General features: G+C 46.9%; 1 protein-coding gene across 12 annotated transcripts in view; it reads right to left on the bottom strand.

Moving 5' to 3' along the window:
- Positions 1–991: 991 nt before the first annotated feature.
- Positions 992–15,093, bottom strand: part of SMARCC2 (SWI/SNF related BAF chromatin remodeling complex subunit C2) — a 31,088-nt gene continuing 16,986 nt past the window's right edge. The window contains exons 17-29 of one of the 12 annotated variants that reach the window (XM_081898407.1): positions 14,736–14,889; positions 14,271–14,363; positions 13,712–13,831; positions 13,323–13,385; positions 12,380–12,638; positions 10,932–11,255; positions 10,422–10,486; positions 9,853–10,000; positions 8,615–8,781; positions 7,545–7,679; positions 6,080–6,455; positions 4,095–4,463; positions 992–1,483 (exon numbers count right to left, since the gene is read on the bottom strand). In XM_081898407.1, coding sequence (XP_081754533.1) covers positions 1,407–1,483; positions 4,095–4,463; positions 6,080–6,455; positions 7,545–7,679; positions 8,615–8,781; positions 9,853–10,000; positions 10,422–10,486; positions 10,932–11,255; positions 12,380–12,638; positions 13,323–13,385; positions 13,712–13,831; positions 14,271–14,363; positions 14,736–14,889 — 2,350 coding nt within the window. In that variant the 3' untranslated portion in view covers positions 992–1,406. The remainder of the gene's footprint in view (positions 1,484–4,094; positions 4,464–6,079; positions 6,456–7,544; positions 7,680–8,614; positions 8,782–9,852; positions 10,001–10,421; positions 10,487–10,931; positions 11,256–12,379; positions 12,639–13,322; positions 13,386–13,711; positions 13,832–14,270; positions 14,364–14,735; positions 14,890–15,093) is intronic. The other 11 variants (XM_081898409.1, XM_081898412.1, XM_081898411.1 and 8 more) reach the window with 11 other exon arrangements.

Below are 15,093 nucleotides of genomic sequence, written 5' to 3'. Positions count from 1 at the left end.
ACAGGATACAGGGCAGCACAACAAAAGTGGAAACATTAATTGCTCCTCTGAAGGTACAGAAAGGAACGGTGGACTTAACAGTGAGCACACAACAGACGAAGTTTATCCTGGAGTGGGTTATCTGTCATGCTAAGCAGAGCCATACAAGTGGTTTACTCCTTGTAGGGCGAGGAGCCCACTTTGGAGCAAAGGGGCTTTAAAAGAATTTCAATGCTACACATTTTTTTTTGCCTTGAGCAACTGTACAAATACCACTCTTACTCCTTCCCTTCCTGTGCAAGAAATCCATGTGATGGAAAGAGAGAAACATGGCACTCCTGAAGAACAGGGCATCGCTGTTATTTTTGTGAGAGGCAGCCCTATTTTGTGGGGTAATGAAAGAAAAGTATCACCGGAATCCCCCGAACAATGGAAATGGCATGGAAGTAATTTATAGCTTAACAAGACTACATGTAAAACGAACATAAGCAATTGTAAGCTGCAGCCGTGGAGTAACAATTTCTTCACACACCTCAAATTATGTTGCTTCATTGGAACAAATAGTTTCTCATGGGTGGCAGCTCGTTTAACTTTTAAAAACTGCTCGCCGTAAGTTGTCTTCAAAACCATTTCATTGTTTTTTGGTTCCCTGATGTTGACTGGGTATTTTTAAAATATATTTGGGGACCTCCTTTGCTTTAGTTGTAATTCAATCTAAGCTATCTCAACAAATAATTACTCAGGTTTTTGTGTAAAAAAGACTCCAGATAACATTCTCTCCTTTATGTTTCTGACACCAAATAGTACTGCCCAAACTGCTGAAAACTACTTTCTCTTTAATGCATAAGCTACACATAAGTAAAATTTCCCTGCATCAGTGAATTAAAAAACAACAACCAACTGCTCAGGTACAAACACCGTGCCCCCCTCAGGCTGCAATACCGTTTCCCCCGTAAATAAGCCTACTCCCAAGTAGACTGCCGTTTTCCCTGCAGAGGAGACGGAGAATATCTTTGTTAATTTTTCTTTATTGTTTAAAAAAAAGCGAGACAGACACATACAAGGGGGAGTTAAACTCCCTTTTCAACCATGTTTAAAATCAAAGCCCTCTATAAATAGCAGTGGCTGTTTGGAGATCATTTCTTCTCCCTCCCGCCACCCCCACCCCAGCAATTAAAAACACCTTTAAATAAAGTCTTGGTACAACTGGATACAAAAAAAGCATTGGGGACATGAGGTGGGGCAGAGACACACAGGGGAAGGGAATCAACACAGCCAAATCCTCTTCCTCCTTGGATCACTGTTTCGAAGCCTTTTTTAAAACCCATCCAAATAGAATCCATGTTTAACACGATTGAGGGTTTTCCTGTCCTTCCAAGTGATCAGGGCTCACCGAGGAGGCGCCAAGAAGCGCCGCTTGTAGCTTCTCACTGTGTGGGTGGGACTGGTGTGGCCGTGCTGGGACTGGGAGCAATGGGATCCGGCTGAAGTGAAGGCCCTTGATCTGGGTTGACAGGGGAGAGAAGTGAGACGTTAGGGGAGGTTGGCAGTGCTGCAAATACAAGCATTACCTTGCTGCCACCTTTTGTGTGATAAAAATGAGTGTTCTGGTGTCATTTACTTCAAAACCCTAATGGAGGGAAATTTGAACATCAATATCCATTGCACTGGAAAGACTTAAAAGGCTCAGCCTCCCTATTCCTACTGCCATGCAGTCTCTTTCGCCTGATGCCCTATCAGATTGCAGAATCACCTGATATTTCAGTACCCCAGACCCGGTAGTAGGAAGGCAGTAGGTGATTGCATTGCCCCCTCTAACGCCTATCAAATCAATTTCAGAAAAGTTTATATCCCTTGCCAATTTGGGAGCATTTTCTTCCGATTCTAAAAAGCATCACTACAGTACAATTTGTTAGAAATACTTTAGATCCTGAAAGAGAAAACGGGTGAGGAAGTAGCAAATGAATTGCTGGATGTGCTTGTCAGTTTCTTTTGTGTCAAGTTTAGAGAAGAAAGTGGTTAGCAACACTGCTTGCTGTCACATCCCATAGCAGATATGGTAAGGTTCCACAGGGCCTGCAAGACAGAGCTGTTCCACCAGGCCTTTGGCCAGGGCACAGCCTGACTCCCTCCTTTGGCAATCTTCACAGAACTACTTTAGCCTAATGGTTGCCATCAATTTGATTTGAATTAATTTTATAATGAAATGATTTTAGAATGTTGTACTATTTTATTGTTGTTAGCCGCCCTGAGCCCGGCTTCGGCTGGGGAGGGTGGGATATAAATAAAATTTATTATTACTATTATTATTATTATTATTATGGCTTTGTCATTAAAGCATACTGTAATCTACTGCTGCCCAGAGGGAGAACCTAGGTCATTCCTGTTTACAGCAGAATGCAAATGGAATTTAAGAGAGAACAAAACTGATGCCATGGTTATCTATGACTCTAGTGGAAATTCTTCAATAAATCAAGATGGCTCAAAGCCAGCCAGCCATGCCAAACAATACATACGAGATGCAGTTTCAAGCACTAACTCATTGCATGCTATTTCCCCTAATGCTTCTTTTTTTGGGGGGGGCACACAATCCTAGATCAGGGGTCTGCAACCCGCGGCTCCGGAGCCGCATGTGGCTCTTTTACACCTTTGCCGCGGCGGATACTAGCGAGGGGAGGAGGCGCATTGTGCACCCTGACACTCCCCACTGTGGCGGGCGCTGTACTGGCTGTGACGTCGCATGGGGGCGGTGCGTGCGTTAGTCACGCACTGTCACGATGTCACCTTCCCGCCCGCCCGCCCGCTACATTGTAAGGGGCATGTATGGTGGTCACTGCATTGAAAGGGGGCATGTACGCTGGTCACTGTTTTGAAGGGGAGTGAAGAACACACACACAAAAAAAGGTAACTTGTTAATTTAACGTTTATTTCTATGAGGAGGAGTAATTCTGAGGGGTCAAACAAATAATAAAAAAGTGACAAAAAAGTTATTTTTATAATGACGAGTTTTGCAGCTCCCAGTTTTTTTTCCTGCAGAAACGGGTTTTTGTCTTATAGGTTGCAGACCCCTGTCCTAGATGGAAAAGCCATCTTCCAAACTCAAACAAGACAGAGATGCACAGGCATAAGATGATGCAATTCTACTGTAAATCTCAAATGTCACTATTAAAACAAGCTATCTAATTAAGTGAATATATAAAGATATGCATAGTTTGCACATCTACCCCTGATGAAGAAAGCGAAAGAAAGAATCCATGCCTGGATACTAATGACGTATAAGGCAAAATTCTGCCTCTAGGTAATAGTGAAGCTTTGAGAAGCAAAAGGTACATAAATATGGTCACATGTAGAATGTAACTGCATATTGCATCCAATAGGGTTTAAAGATCCCACTGCACTGGACTCCTAAGCATGCAAGGTCAGAGAATGCACACCATTCACCTTTGACCCAGCCTATATACCAAACATGTAACTGCATAAACTGTTAACTCCTTTTCTAAGGAATAGCTATCTTTTTTCTCTCAATGTGCAAGATATTCCTAGGGCAAAGTGGTGAAGTTGATTGGATGCATATGTGTCTTGACTTCAGGCTGATTTATTCAACTCCAGGACACTCCTAATACATTTGCACAGCATTATGGCCACTTCACACAGGACACTTTCCAAACATGGGCATAATTTCTGTGTAAGGCAGGGAGGGGGAAGAGAAAAAACTTCCTCCTTTTTAGAAACTTGGCTTAAAAGGGACTCGGGAAATCCAAGTTCCTGCCTGGGAAAGGGAAGCTGTGGCCCTCAAGATGCCTCTGCACCGTTCCTAATAAGTGGTCGTGCTGGATGGGGCTGAAGGGAGTTGGAGTCCAACAGCACCTGGTGGGCCACAAGTTCCCCACTCTGTTACACACACACACACACACACACACACACACACACACACACCATATTTACTTGTGAATTGTAATGCATGTATTTTGCCACAGGAATGCAGGTGGGGAAGCTTCCGCACTGTCAAACAAAGCAGCCCTGAGCCCAGTGACCTTGCACAGCGCCTTGCATTTCTGTATGTGAAATCCTCTCCCCCTCTCCCATTCCGCCATGATCTCTGGGTCAATTCTCACCTGATCCATCACCAGCATTTGAAAGGAGGCTGCCCTGCATGGCTGCCACGATAGCGGGGCTCTGGGCAGCTGCGGAACCGTGAGGCAGTGGGGTGGCAGGAGGGTGCAGGGTGCTAGCGATGTTGACGATGGGCGGATTAGCCATGCTGCACGCAAGGTTACCATGCACTGGATGGATGGGCGTGTTAGCAGGGAAGTTAATGCCGATGGAGTCTGTTACGTTACTAGCCATGCTAAATGGGATGGAGGCAGGCATTCCGAAAGGCAGAGCTGAGGGGATATTACCAGCCATGGCAGGGTGAACGGTTGCTGGGACTGCCCCAGGGAGAATCTGGGAGGATGGCTGCTGGCTGGGGAACGGAGGCTGGGCTTCAGAGGGAGAGAAAGACAGAGAGAACTAATTTAGTGTGAACGTTAAGCAGGCAAGCAATGACTTAACATGACCCATTTGCATCCAATAGGGTTTAAAGATCCCATTGCACTAGACTCCTAAGCATGCATGGTCAGAAAATGCACACCATTCACCTTTGACCCAGCCTATATACCAAACTGGGCACAAAAAATATATTCTTCAAAGCCAAATGTGTAGCAATCACCCACCCAGGAGACTGACTTGATGCTGGAATATATAATTTTTATGAACATTTATTGGGATGATTTGGAACCAGAACCAGAAATAGTGTACCCCATAAAAATGTGGAAGTGTTGTCCAAGAAATAAATTGTCCAGCTTTATAAGCAAGGCTGATACGTTATGATTGCTGCGTCCACATTTTTATGACACTTGTGAATGTGCAGCTTTGGCTCATTTCACAGATTAGAGCCCAACAAGAACCTGTGGTCTGGTTGTATGTATGTTGCTCCAGTAACATTTGCACTCTACAAATGACTTTCTCATGCAAAGGTTAGTTGCGGTAGCTTAGGATCAGACCACAGGGAACTGGGCCTGAATGCCACTGCAGTAGCATAGGAACTGAAGTTTACTCTTTCAGATTACCGGCTGGCATTAATCTTGTTTCGCACACAGAATAAAAGACTCTCAAGTTCCTCAAAACCATGAGCCCGCTGTTGCCAATCTCATCTTCAATCCACATCTTCCAGATCTAAGCCTTTCTTCCCTGCCCTCTGAAGCACAACCACACAATTTATTGGGTTGTACAATCTCTAAAGCCTTTTCATACAACCCCCTCATGTGGACACTTAACATGAAATGGGGAAGCAGGATTATTCCCAGTGACCCCACCCCTTGACACCCACACATTCAGCAGGACCATGTGAAAACAAGAATCCTATGTATTTTATTCATCTAAAAATGTATACCCCACCTTTCCAACAACACTGGTATTCCGAAAGGATGCTTACATAAATTAAAATCACAGTGCAACATGAAACATTATAAAATCACACTGCATCTACCACAAATTACAAGTCGAAAGCCGACTTTCAGCTGAAAGCATCCATTTTGGGGTTACTGTAAATACCTAAAACACTCCCAGCAATGCCAGTGCAGACTCTCCAAAGGCTCTGTAAGAAGCTTGTTCCATTAGATCATGAGTAGAGATGTCAAAAAGTACTCTTTACATACCGAAAGCCACTTTGTTACTTTAGGAACATAAAGTGCATTGTGTATGAATTGGTTTACCACAGAATACACTTTATTCAGAACTTAATTATGAACTGATTTTCTTTTTTAAAGTTTTTGTTACAAATGGAGCTACAAGCTTCTGAACTGTAAAGAATCTAGCATCTCTTTGGTTTTGCCAAGGGAACAGGTCCCTTCAGCTCTGGAGCTGACCTCAAAGAAGCCAGACCTGTAGCCTTTCTGCTCTGACTGCAGAAGCTCTGCAAAGCCTTAGCACACCCTTCCTAGCCCTGATATTTGCAATGTGAGAGATGAAGCCCGGAGCGCATGAAGCTTGTGTGCCCTTGCAGAGCACAGTTTCGTTCTGCCCTTGGTGGATCAAATGAAAAGCTGGTCCCACTTACCATGAGAACCTGCAGGCGGCTGTCCAGTCTGACCGGGGCCTGTCTGTGGAGCTCCAGCGGCTGCGGGCTGTGGCTGAGCAGCCACTGGCTGCCCAATCTGTTCTGCTGGAGCCAAACTGCTGGGCTGCCCTACGGTGCTGGTGGCCGGCACAGAAGCCTGGGCGATGGGCATGGAGTGTGCAGCTGGTGCCAGAGGAGCCCCTGAAGGAGGGAGAGGCTGCGTGCCCACAGAGAGAGGCGGTGGCTGTGGCTGCTGCTGTTGCTGTTGGTGCATCTGCTGGAAATGTTGCTGGCGAGCGCGCATCTCAGCATACTTGAGCTGCTCCATGTGGAAGGCCTGTCGGTCCGCCAGGAGCTGCTGCCTCTGGTACTCTAGCTACAGAGAGATCAGGGACAGGTTACGCTGGGCAAGTTCTCTATTCCAAACCCCCTTGTGCAGTGCTCTCCCTTCCCTTGGTTTCTTTTCTTCTCCTAACGTGGCCACAAATTCTTACTCCGCTGCACATGCTTTGTTACACACGGAGCCTAATGTTCTCAGGCATCTGCTGAGGCCAAATCTACTTAGCTCCGGCATGTAACTGCAGCATGTGCCTTCAGAGCATTCTCCGGGCTTCCCATACGGACCACTGCCTGGCTGCAAGTAAGAAGAATTGTGACTGTCAACTGTGAGATGTAATCCTTATAGCAGTCAAATACAACATTCTTTGTTTGCCTAGAGTGGACGCAGACAGGGAGATGTTGATCCAGCCAGTTGAACTTCCTGTTCCACCTGGTCGGGAGCATCCTCCCCCTGCATGTGACCAGGTAGGTGGGCGTGACCCTTGCAGACCTCACAAAAGGTCCAATCACACAGCCATCTCTCTCTTTTGGACTTTCTTGACTCTTTCTTCTCTTGGACTGCACTGATGGCTCTCAGCCAGCAGCGCAAGGGCCCATCCTCACAAAGGATGTAAGCCACATTCTGTAACTGTAATTACAAGCTAAAGCCTGCCTTCAGGGATCATACCGTGAACTGAATGTAAGTAAACTTCTTGTTGCTGTTTAAGGAAGACTGTTGTGTCTTTATTTCTTTTTAAGAGAGAACAAAAGAGGCCTTACCAGGAATAAACTCCAATCTGGGCATGCCAGATTGGATTGCTTAACTAAAGAGATTCAAATGAATTTGCAAACTAGCTTCCTGCTGTGTAAAGGGGAATGAGCTCTGCTATATGACTCACAAGCGTGAGTGAGGAAGGATAATATTTAATCAATATATCCTCTCCTACTATCCACAACATTCCCACATCAACTAGGGAAGATACAAAACAGAGGCTGTGGCTGCGCCTAGAGCAGGAGTTCCCACAAAACCCATAAGCGCATGCACACGCACGCACACACACGTGTTAAGTTGCATCCCAGCATGGGGCTCAACCTGCTTTGGGCAGCGTAAGCAGTGCTGGCGTCAAGAGGGCGCAAGTGTACTCACTGCCTCGCGCTCCCGGTCCATGATGGTCTCCAGCTCCTCAAAGTGCCTTAGCTTGATCTCAAGCTTCTTCATCTGTGTCTCCACCAGCAAGGCAACCAGGGACTTGATCTTACGCTCTTCCACAGCTGCCAAGTGCTGCAGAGAAAGAGAAGAGAGGGTGGATCAAAGCTCTGGAAGTAGCATGCCCTACAGAACTCTATGGAAAATCCAGAGACCAAAACTTCCCAGCAGAGGAGGACTGCCCTACCCCACGTTCTACATCTTCAGAAGTTACCCCACACCTTAAGCCTTCATGCCTAAAGCAGGACTGAGAGATTGTCAGATTAGAAGCTGGGTTCAGAATTCCAACCCATGAGTCACCCAAGTGAGACAGCAAAAACAGTGCCTGAATGCATGGCAACATGACCAACTTACTGGCCCTGCTAACTTGTTGGCTGCCTAAAACATATCTCATACAATATGCCAATAATCCAAACAATAGCAGTGCAACTATTTTCCTCATATTCCAGAGGAAGGATAGAAGCCAAGAGATTCTGTAGCTTTCCTAAAGAGATCAAGGAAACTTACGGCTGAGGTGTGATCTGAACTAGGGACCTCACTGTATCCATTGTATTGATTTTTCAACTTTTTTAAAAAAAAAATGCTTCTGCCTGCTGTTTAGCTTCATGCCATTTATAAAATTTGTAACCCACTTTATATTTTGGATTTGAGTTTGGATTTGATATCCCACTTTATCACTACCCTAAGGAGTCTCAAAGCGGCTAACATTCTCCTTTCCCTTCCTCCTCCACAACAAACACTCTGTGAGGTGAGTGAGGCTGAGAGACTTCAAAGAAGTGTGACTGGCCCAAGGTCACCCAGCAGCTGCAGGTGGAGGAGCGGGGACAGGAACCCGGTTCCCCAGATTACGAGACTACCACTCTTAACCACTACACCACACTGATGGGGTGGTAGCCTAGCAACTGCGCAACTATATAAAAGCAATTTGCTTCCTAGAAGGTCAGTCCAAATGGCAACCCCACACGTCCATCTGGCCTATGGAGAAGCCAGCCAATCCTGCAGCCACTGACCTTCGCCTTCACTGCTGCCGCCGCCAAAGCTGCTGCCGCCGCCGTGGAAAGATTGCCCTCGCCTATGTCCCTCTCCACTTTGGTCTTCCGCTCCGCCTCGGCCTCTGCCAGATCCTTGGGCCCTTCTTCACTACCATCCTTGGGTTCTTTTTCCTTTTCCCCGTCAGCTGAGGAGGAGAAAAACAAATTATGGGCTTAGAATTCTATTGCTTAGAAAGAGGTGGAATATCCCTCAGTGCCTGGAGTTTATCACTGCACATTTTTTCATGTACTCAAAAGGCTGATCAGGCACAGGTGGGATGGGAGGGAGGGAGGGAGGGAAGGAAGGAAGGAAGAGAAGGAAAGAAGGAAAGAAGGAAAGAAGGAAAGAAGGAAGGAAGGAAGGAAGGAAGGAAGGAAGGAAGGACAGCAAGAAATTCATGAGTGGATGTTTTCTTTGTGGTACTAGTTGCTGTAGTAGTAGTAGTAGTAGTCATCATCATCATCATAAAAAGAAGAGGAATTTGTTGTGCCCCAGCCACTCTGGTCAGCTTCCAACAAAATATAAAACACACAATACATCAGACATTAAAAGCTTCCTGAAACAGGGCTGCCTTCAGATGTCTACAAAAAGTCATATGATTGTTCAACTCTTCTACAGGGCAGGTGCGACTACTGGGAAAGCCCTCTGCCTGGCTCCCTGTAGCTTCACTTCTTGCAGTGAGGGAACCACCAGAAGCCCCTTGGAGCTGGACCTCAGTGTGCAGGCTGAACGATGCGGGTGGAGACGCTCCTTCGGGTATACAAGACCGAAGCTGTTTAGGGCTTTAAAGATCAAAACCAACACTTTGAATTGTGCTTGGAATGTTTACTTTACTGCTCTGTTAACTCACCTTCCGTCCCAACACTCTTCACACCCACCAACGCTACTAACCACAAGCTTTTAGATTTTCCAATGGCAGAGCTGTCCCATTCCCATTAGGTTCTTATGCCTCTAGGAGGCAAGTGGCATACTGTGCTGCATTTAATTAACAGTACCTCTGGCTGAGACTTTAGAACAGGGTTGGCTAAACTGTAGCCTTCCAGATGTTTGTTAGACTCCAACTCCCATCAGTCCCAGCCAGTGTGCTCAATCATTACTGATGAAACATAGTTGAGTGACATCCAGAGGGAGCCCCTGCTTCAGAACATGTGACCACAGCATCCCAGCTCCATTCAGGCTCCTAGTTCACTCGCTACTTTATGAGCTTTGCCATTACCCAGAAGGTGGTGCTCACCCATGGTGTCCCCGTCACTCTTGTCCATCTCCTTCTCGCCGTCAGCCTCTTTGCTTTTCTCTTCCTCTTTCCTGGGCACCTCTCCAAGTTTCTCCTTCACTTCCTCCTCCAGGGCGCCTTCTCTTGGTTCCTGCATTGAGAGAAGGGCTTGATTCCAACAGCTGCCTAACGCCTCTTAATCCTTCCCCTAGCTGTGGCATGGGGCTCATGCGCACACAATGTGGAAGGCACAATTGGAAAAGTCTCAGAACTGGAGCAGGGGATCTACAGTTATTATTCTAGTGGCCAGGAAAGTAGAGCAGGATATATATTGCGATCAGAAGATTAATGAAGTGAAGGACTCTGAGGGACAGTTAGTTGTGAGCAGGGTAACATGGTGCCTTACTTTAGTTAGAAAAGTTGCAAGCTGGTGCTGCAAACATCCTGTGGAGATCCTATGAGGCATCTCCTCAGTTTCCTCCCTCTCCTACCTACGTATGCCCCATGCAGGAAATTTTGGAGACTCGTTTTTTGCGGAACATGTATCGGGGCTCATCCACGCCCTCCCGCACCTTCACCTCTTTCTTCTCTTCCGATGACGGAGGTTCTGCCCGGTTCTCATCTGTGCAGCTCTCTTCTGAGCAAGGAATGGAGAAACAGACAAGGAAAAAAGATACCAATATTAAAGGCTGCAAGTGACGCTCCCTCCCACCCACTAAAGGGGGGGAAATTGGAAGGATGAATGGGAGTGGGAATCTGAATGGGTGAGAACCTGGCTCAAGCACCTTTAAAAGGAATGACAGCTGAGGGACCCACTAGACTAAGGCCAATAAACTCTTCTCAGATTGCTGGTATTTTAGACCTGAGGCAAGTTCTGGACAGGAGCACCTTAGAGAGGGAGAACTCCAAATGCCAGCCTCCACCTTCCCTCACTGCTCAGTTCCAGCTTAAGGCCAGGCAGGCCCCAGAAGCCTTTCACTGAGCCAGCCTGTAACCTTCTGGAGGCAGAAGCCCAACCCATGATCTGCCCGGTCTGATGGGGTAGGGTGGGGTTAGATAGAGTGACGATGGGAATCCCTTACCCTGCGCCAGGCGATTGAGTGTGAGCTCCAGGCCGGAAGCCAGGCCGGCTCTGGTCTCCTGCGTCTCGGCACCCTTCTTAGTCCCCACCGCACACTGGGCGAGGTCCATCGAGGGCGCTTCACGGGATGAAGCGCGGAAGGCGCCCCGCTCGCCCCCCTCACCTATTCTCTCCAGCTCATCGGATGTGGTCCCTGCAATTCCGCTGCTCTCCAGACCAAATGCCGGGTCTGCCTTGCCTGTCACCTTGGCAGCTTCCTCCACCTTGCGGACATGAGCTTCAACCAAGGCTGTGGGGACCTCCTCCTTCATCTTGGAGAACTCCTCTGCAGAAGAGAGACACAGGGTCAGCCAAAAGAGCAACGGGTGGCCAAACGGTGCGTGCAGGGAGGATACAGAGAGAGGGGCAAAATGGGCATTGCAGTGCTGCGGGCAGTAAGAAATCCTATTGCACCTTTTCTACCCACTAGGAAGTGGCTGAGATAGGCAAGAGTTGCAGCTGAAACAGAGCTGGGCGGGAGGCCACTGGGGACACAGGAGCTGAAGAACTGCATCTGATCAGGTGTAGTAGCTCTGTCAGCAATTAGCATCTCATTTCAACAACCACTACATGACATCCCAGTCTACTTTCTGAGTGCTAGTGGAAGCACTTTCCACCTATTAGGGCTTTCACACCTTATGGGGAGCACCTGCGTCCAACATCACATGTATGAATGCCATCTTCAAAAATATAAAGGGTCATATGGAAGATGGTGCAAGCTTGTTTTCTCCTGCTCCAGAGGGTAGGACCCAAACCAATGACTTCAAGTTACAAGAAAGGAGATTCTGACTAAACATCAGGAAGAACTTTCTGACAGTGAGAGCTGTTTGACCATGGAACAAACTCCCATGAGAGGTGGTAAACCTACTTTGGAGGTTTTTAAGCAGGGGTTGGATAGCCATCTGCGATGGATGCTGTTGCTGCAGCATATACCTGTATTGTACTTGAGTCAAGTCGTGAAAATGCCCTCATTTCCTCTACAAGATGAGACTGTGGAACAGAGTATTGGCTAGGCTTTCAGAAAGTAGCAAACTCAGAGATCTCAGACCAACAAAAGGTGAGGGAGGGGAAGTGAGAATGTTTGTTTGGGGACTTATCTGTGAGTCTCTGGCCCAAGTTCAGCCTGGGTATTAGCATCACATAAATGACAGCAAAAAATTCCTTACTGGTTCCCAGGATGCTGGCCCAGAATTTGGCATCCTGAGATCCATAGCTTTCCTTTTTTTATAAAAAAAATATTTAAGTCTGTAGAGAAAAGCTTAAAACTCTTAAAACAACAAGGCTGGACAGAATTTCCAGGAGTTTCTTGGACAGTGTTATGGTGTCCTAGACCTGTTCTATAACTGCACCCATTTACAGACTTAATAGCCTTTCCGTCTGGGGGGAGTCTGAAGAGCCCCAGTTAATTACCAAGGGCTGACTTGGCTGCTGCGGATGCCACACGAGGGTCGACAACAGAAGCCAAGAAGGCCACGGTGCTCATCACGGGGTTGCCCGACTGGCTGAAGGGAATGGGTTGATAGGCCAGAGGCCCAAGAGAGGCCTCCGAGTCCTCCAGGTAAGGGTCCTCGATAGGAAGACGCAGGAAATGCAGAATGCACTCGTCCTGCGTGCGGCTGCCAACGTGCTCAGAAACTTTGTTCCAGTCATCCTTGTACATCTCCAGAGCCTGAAAAGCAGTGAAGAGAAATGGCACATTGGACATGAACGGTCAAGGGCAAGGATCAGAAACAGCCAGCCAACACCACCAAAATAGATGTTCTACATGCCTGAAGCTTTTCAGAAGCCAGACTCACATTCAGTGCCCATGTTTAGTGTAGCTCCTAAATAAATGCATATTTCTGCGCACAATTCAAAGTGTTGGTGTTGACCTTTAAAGCCCTAAATGGCTTCAGTCCCGTATACCTGAAGGAACATCTCCACCCCCATTGTTCAGCCCGGACACTGAGATCCAACTCCAAGGGCCTTCTGGTGGTTCCCTCAATGCAAGATGTCAAAGAGATAAGAAAATGTTATGACTTTTCGTAGACATTTGAAGGCAGCCTGTATCAGAAAGCTTTTAATGTTTGATGTTGTGTTTTCTTCCTTTATATTTTGTTGGAAACCGCCCAGAGTGGCTGGGGTAACCCAGTCAGATGGGCGGTGTATAAGAAATTTGCTGTTGTTGTTACAAATGTTGAATATTTTATGTATCTGTGAGTCAGAGATACAACTTTCAAAAATCTATTCAGTGTCTCAGTTCACAGTATGTGTGGGTGGCCTAAGCACAAATTGGGGGCAGGAAGAGGAAGCAATACTCAAGAAGTGCCTTAGGCACTTTTGTGGGAAGATAATCATGTTTCTGTCCTCTCACCTCCAGCAGCAGCAGCGTCTCCTGCTCTGTCCACTCACGAGTAGCACTGGCAGCAGCTTTGCTCTGTGGGGAAACCACGCATTAGAACACAACCCTGGTCACTTACCAGGAGGCCTCCAGCCCCATAATCTGACCATCACGTGTCCTTAGAGGCCTCTTTCTCAGTGTAAGGTTTTGGCACGCCAAAGGGGCTTTCTGTTCTTCAGCTGTACTCTCCGGCTCAGCCTTGGGCCAGAACTGGAGAGGAGCTGGCTGTTTCTCTCTTACCCAGTCCTGTGTCCCTGCATGATCTAGGCAGTGGGCAGAGGCAACCCGTTGTCTCTTGGTGGCCCTCTGTACACCAACCAGGGAAGAGGTACCAGCAAACCCACCCTCTCCCCACTCTTTACCTTGGAAGGAGCATTCTTCTTGGTGTACATGTCAGTGCGAAGCCCAAAGTTTTGCATGTCTGGTGGCTTCTCCTTGCTCTTGTCAGGGAAGTTCAGCATCTGCTGGGAAGCAGTGGTTTGCTGGGGAAAGAGAAGAATGAGCTCCCTGTGATGTAAACACAGCCCGAGAGAAAACATGTCCATCACCGCATTCTATTTGTGGCCAATTTACAACACAGACTGCAATGGTTGGACAGCAACCATACACCTCTGTTGTGAAAAGATAGAAGCTGTCCACTTCTTGGATGGGTCTGAACTTTCAGTGGCAGACATCTGCAGGTGCCTTCTTTTTTGTGACTTGCTTGACCTTTGACAATGAAACTTTACAGTTAGCCTACAAGGGAAACTATAACCAACAACATTTAAGAAACCCCTGAAGTGAGAGATGTGACAATTCATTTCTTATGCATCCTAAAAATTGATGGGAAAGAAGGAGGAAAGTCCATACAGCCCTGCTCTTTTAGACCCCAGAAACACTGACAATTTATAGTTCCCTTCCAGAAGCTCTCCTTTCTCCTACCAGCTCAGGTTTCCCCTTCACCGTCTCAGTGACAAGGTCTTCAATCTCCTTGCTCTTTCGTCCAGCCTTGGTATCGCTCTCGCTCTGACGACTCTGAAGAATAAGCACAATTTTGCACTAAGCCCCAGTCTGATGTATCTTTTAGGATAGGAAACAAAGAAATGAAGTGTTCCATAGAAGCAGGGATGATTTGAAGCTAGCAAATTGATTCTAGCTCCCCCTGCTACTTCCTGGCTTTTTAAACCCAGACCAAGACAACCATTCTCTAAAGGGATTTTAGGTTGTCCCAATTACTCCCCACTCCCAATTTTCTGATGCTCTAATTAATATGTCTACTAATTCATTTTATCAGATGTTTCTAGATTCTTGTATAATTTCATTTTTTGGACACTACCCCTTGAAGATTTTTAAACCACCAAGCTATAAACATTTAAAATACCTAAATGAAATTTCTTCTCACACTACCTGGGGTGTTTTGGGCTGCAGTGGCACCAATCCCGAAGGGGTGTCAGCCAGAACATGGAAATGAGACGTAGGTGGTGGTCCCATGGGTGTCGGCCGGCTCTCTGCATCCACTTGGTAATTAATGAGTCCCCATTGTTCCAGGAAGGCGTGGACTCTGCATGAGAGGATCAGAGTTGGACCCAAAGCTCAGCCATGTGGCAAATTCTATTCTCTGCTTTTAAGAGGACCGGGAGCTGGACTCCCACCCCAGGACAAATGATCTGCCAAACAGCCAGATAAGGAAGATCAATTTTGTCAAACAAGAAGACTCTCAAGCAAAACTTCTGTTTCTTCTTCAACAGGGCATGTTCAGTCAACC

Source organism: Podarcis melisellensis, assembly GCF_964234715.1.
Source record: "Podarcis melisellensis genome assembly, chromosome: 2".
Classification (NCBI taxonomy): Eukaryota; Metazoa; Chordata; class Lepidosauria; order Squamata; family Lacertidae; genus Podarcis; species Podarcis melisellensis.
This window is presented reverse-complemented; position numbering and strand designations above follow the sequence as displayed.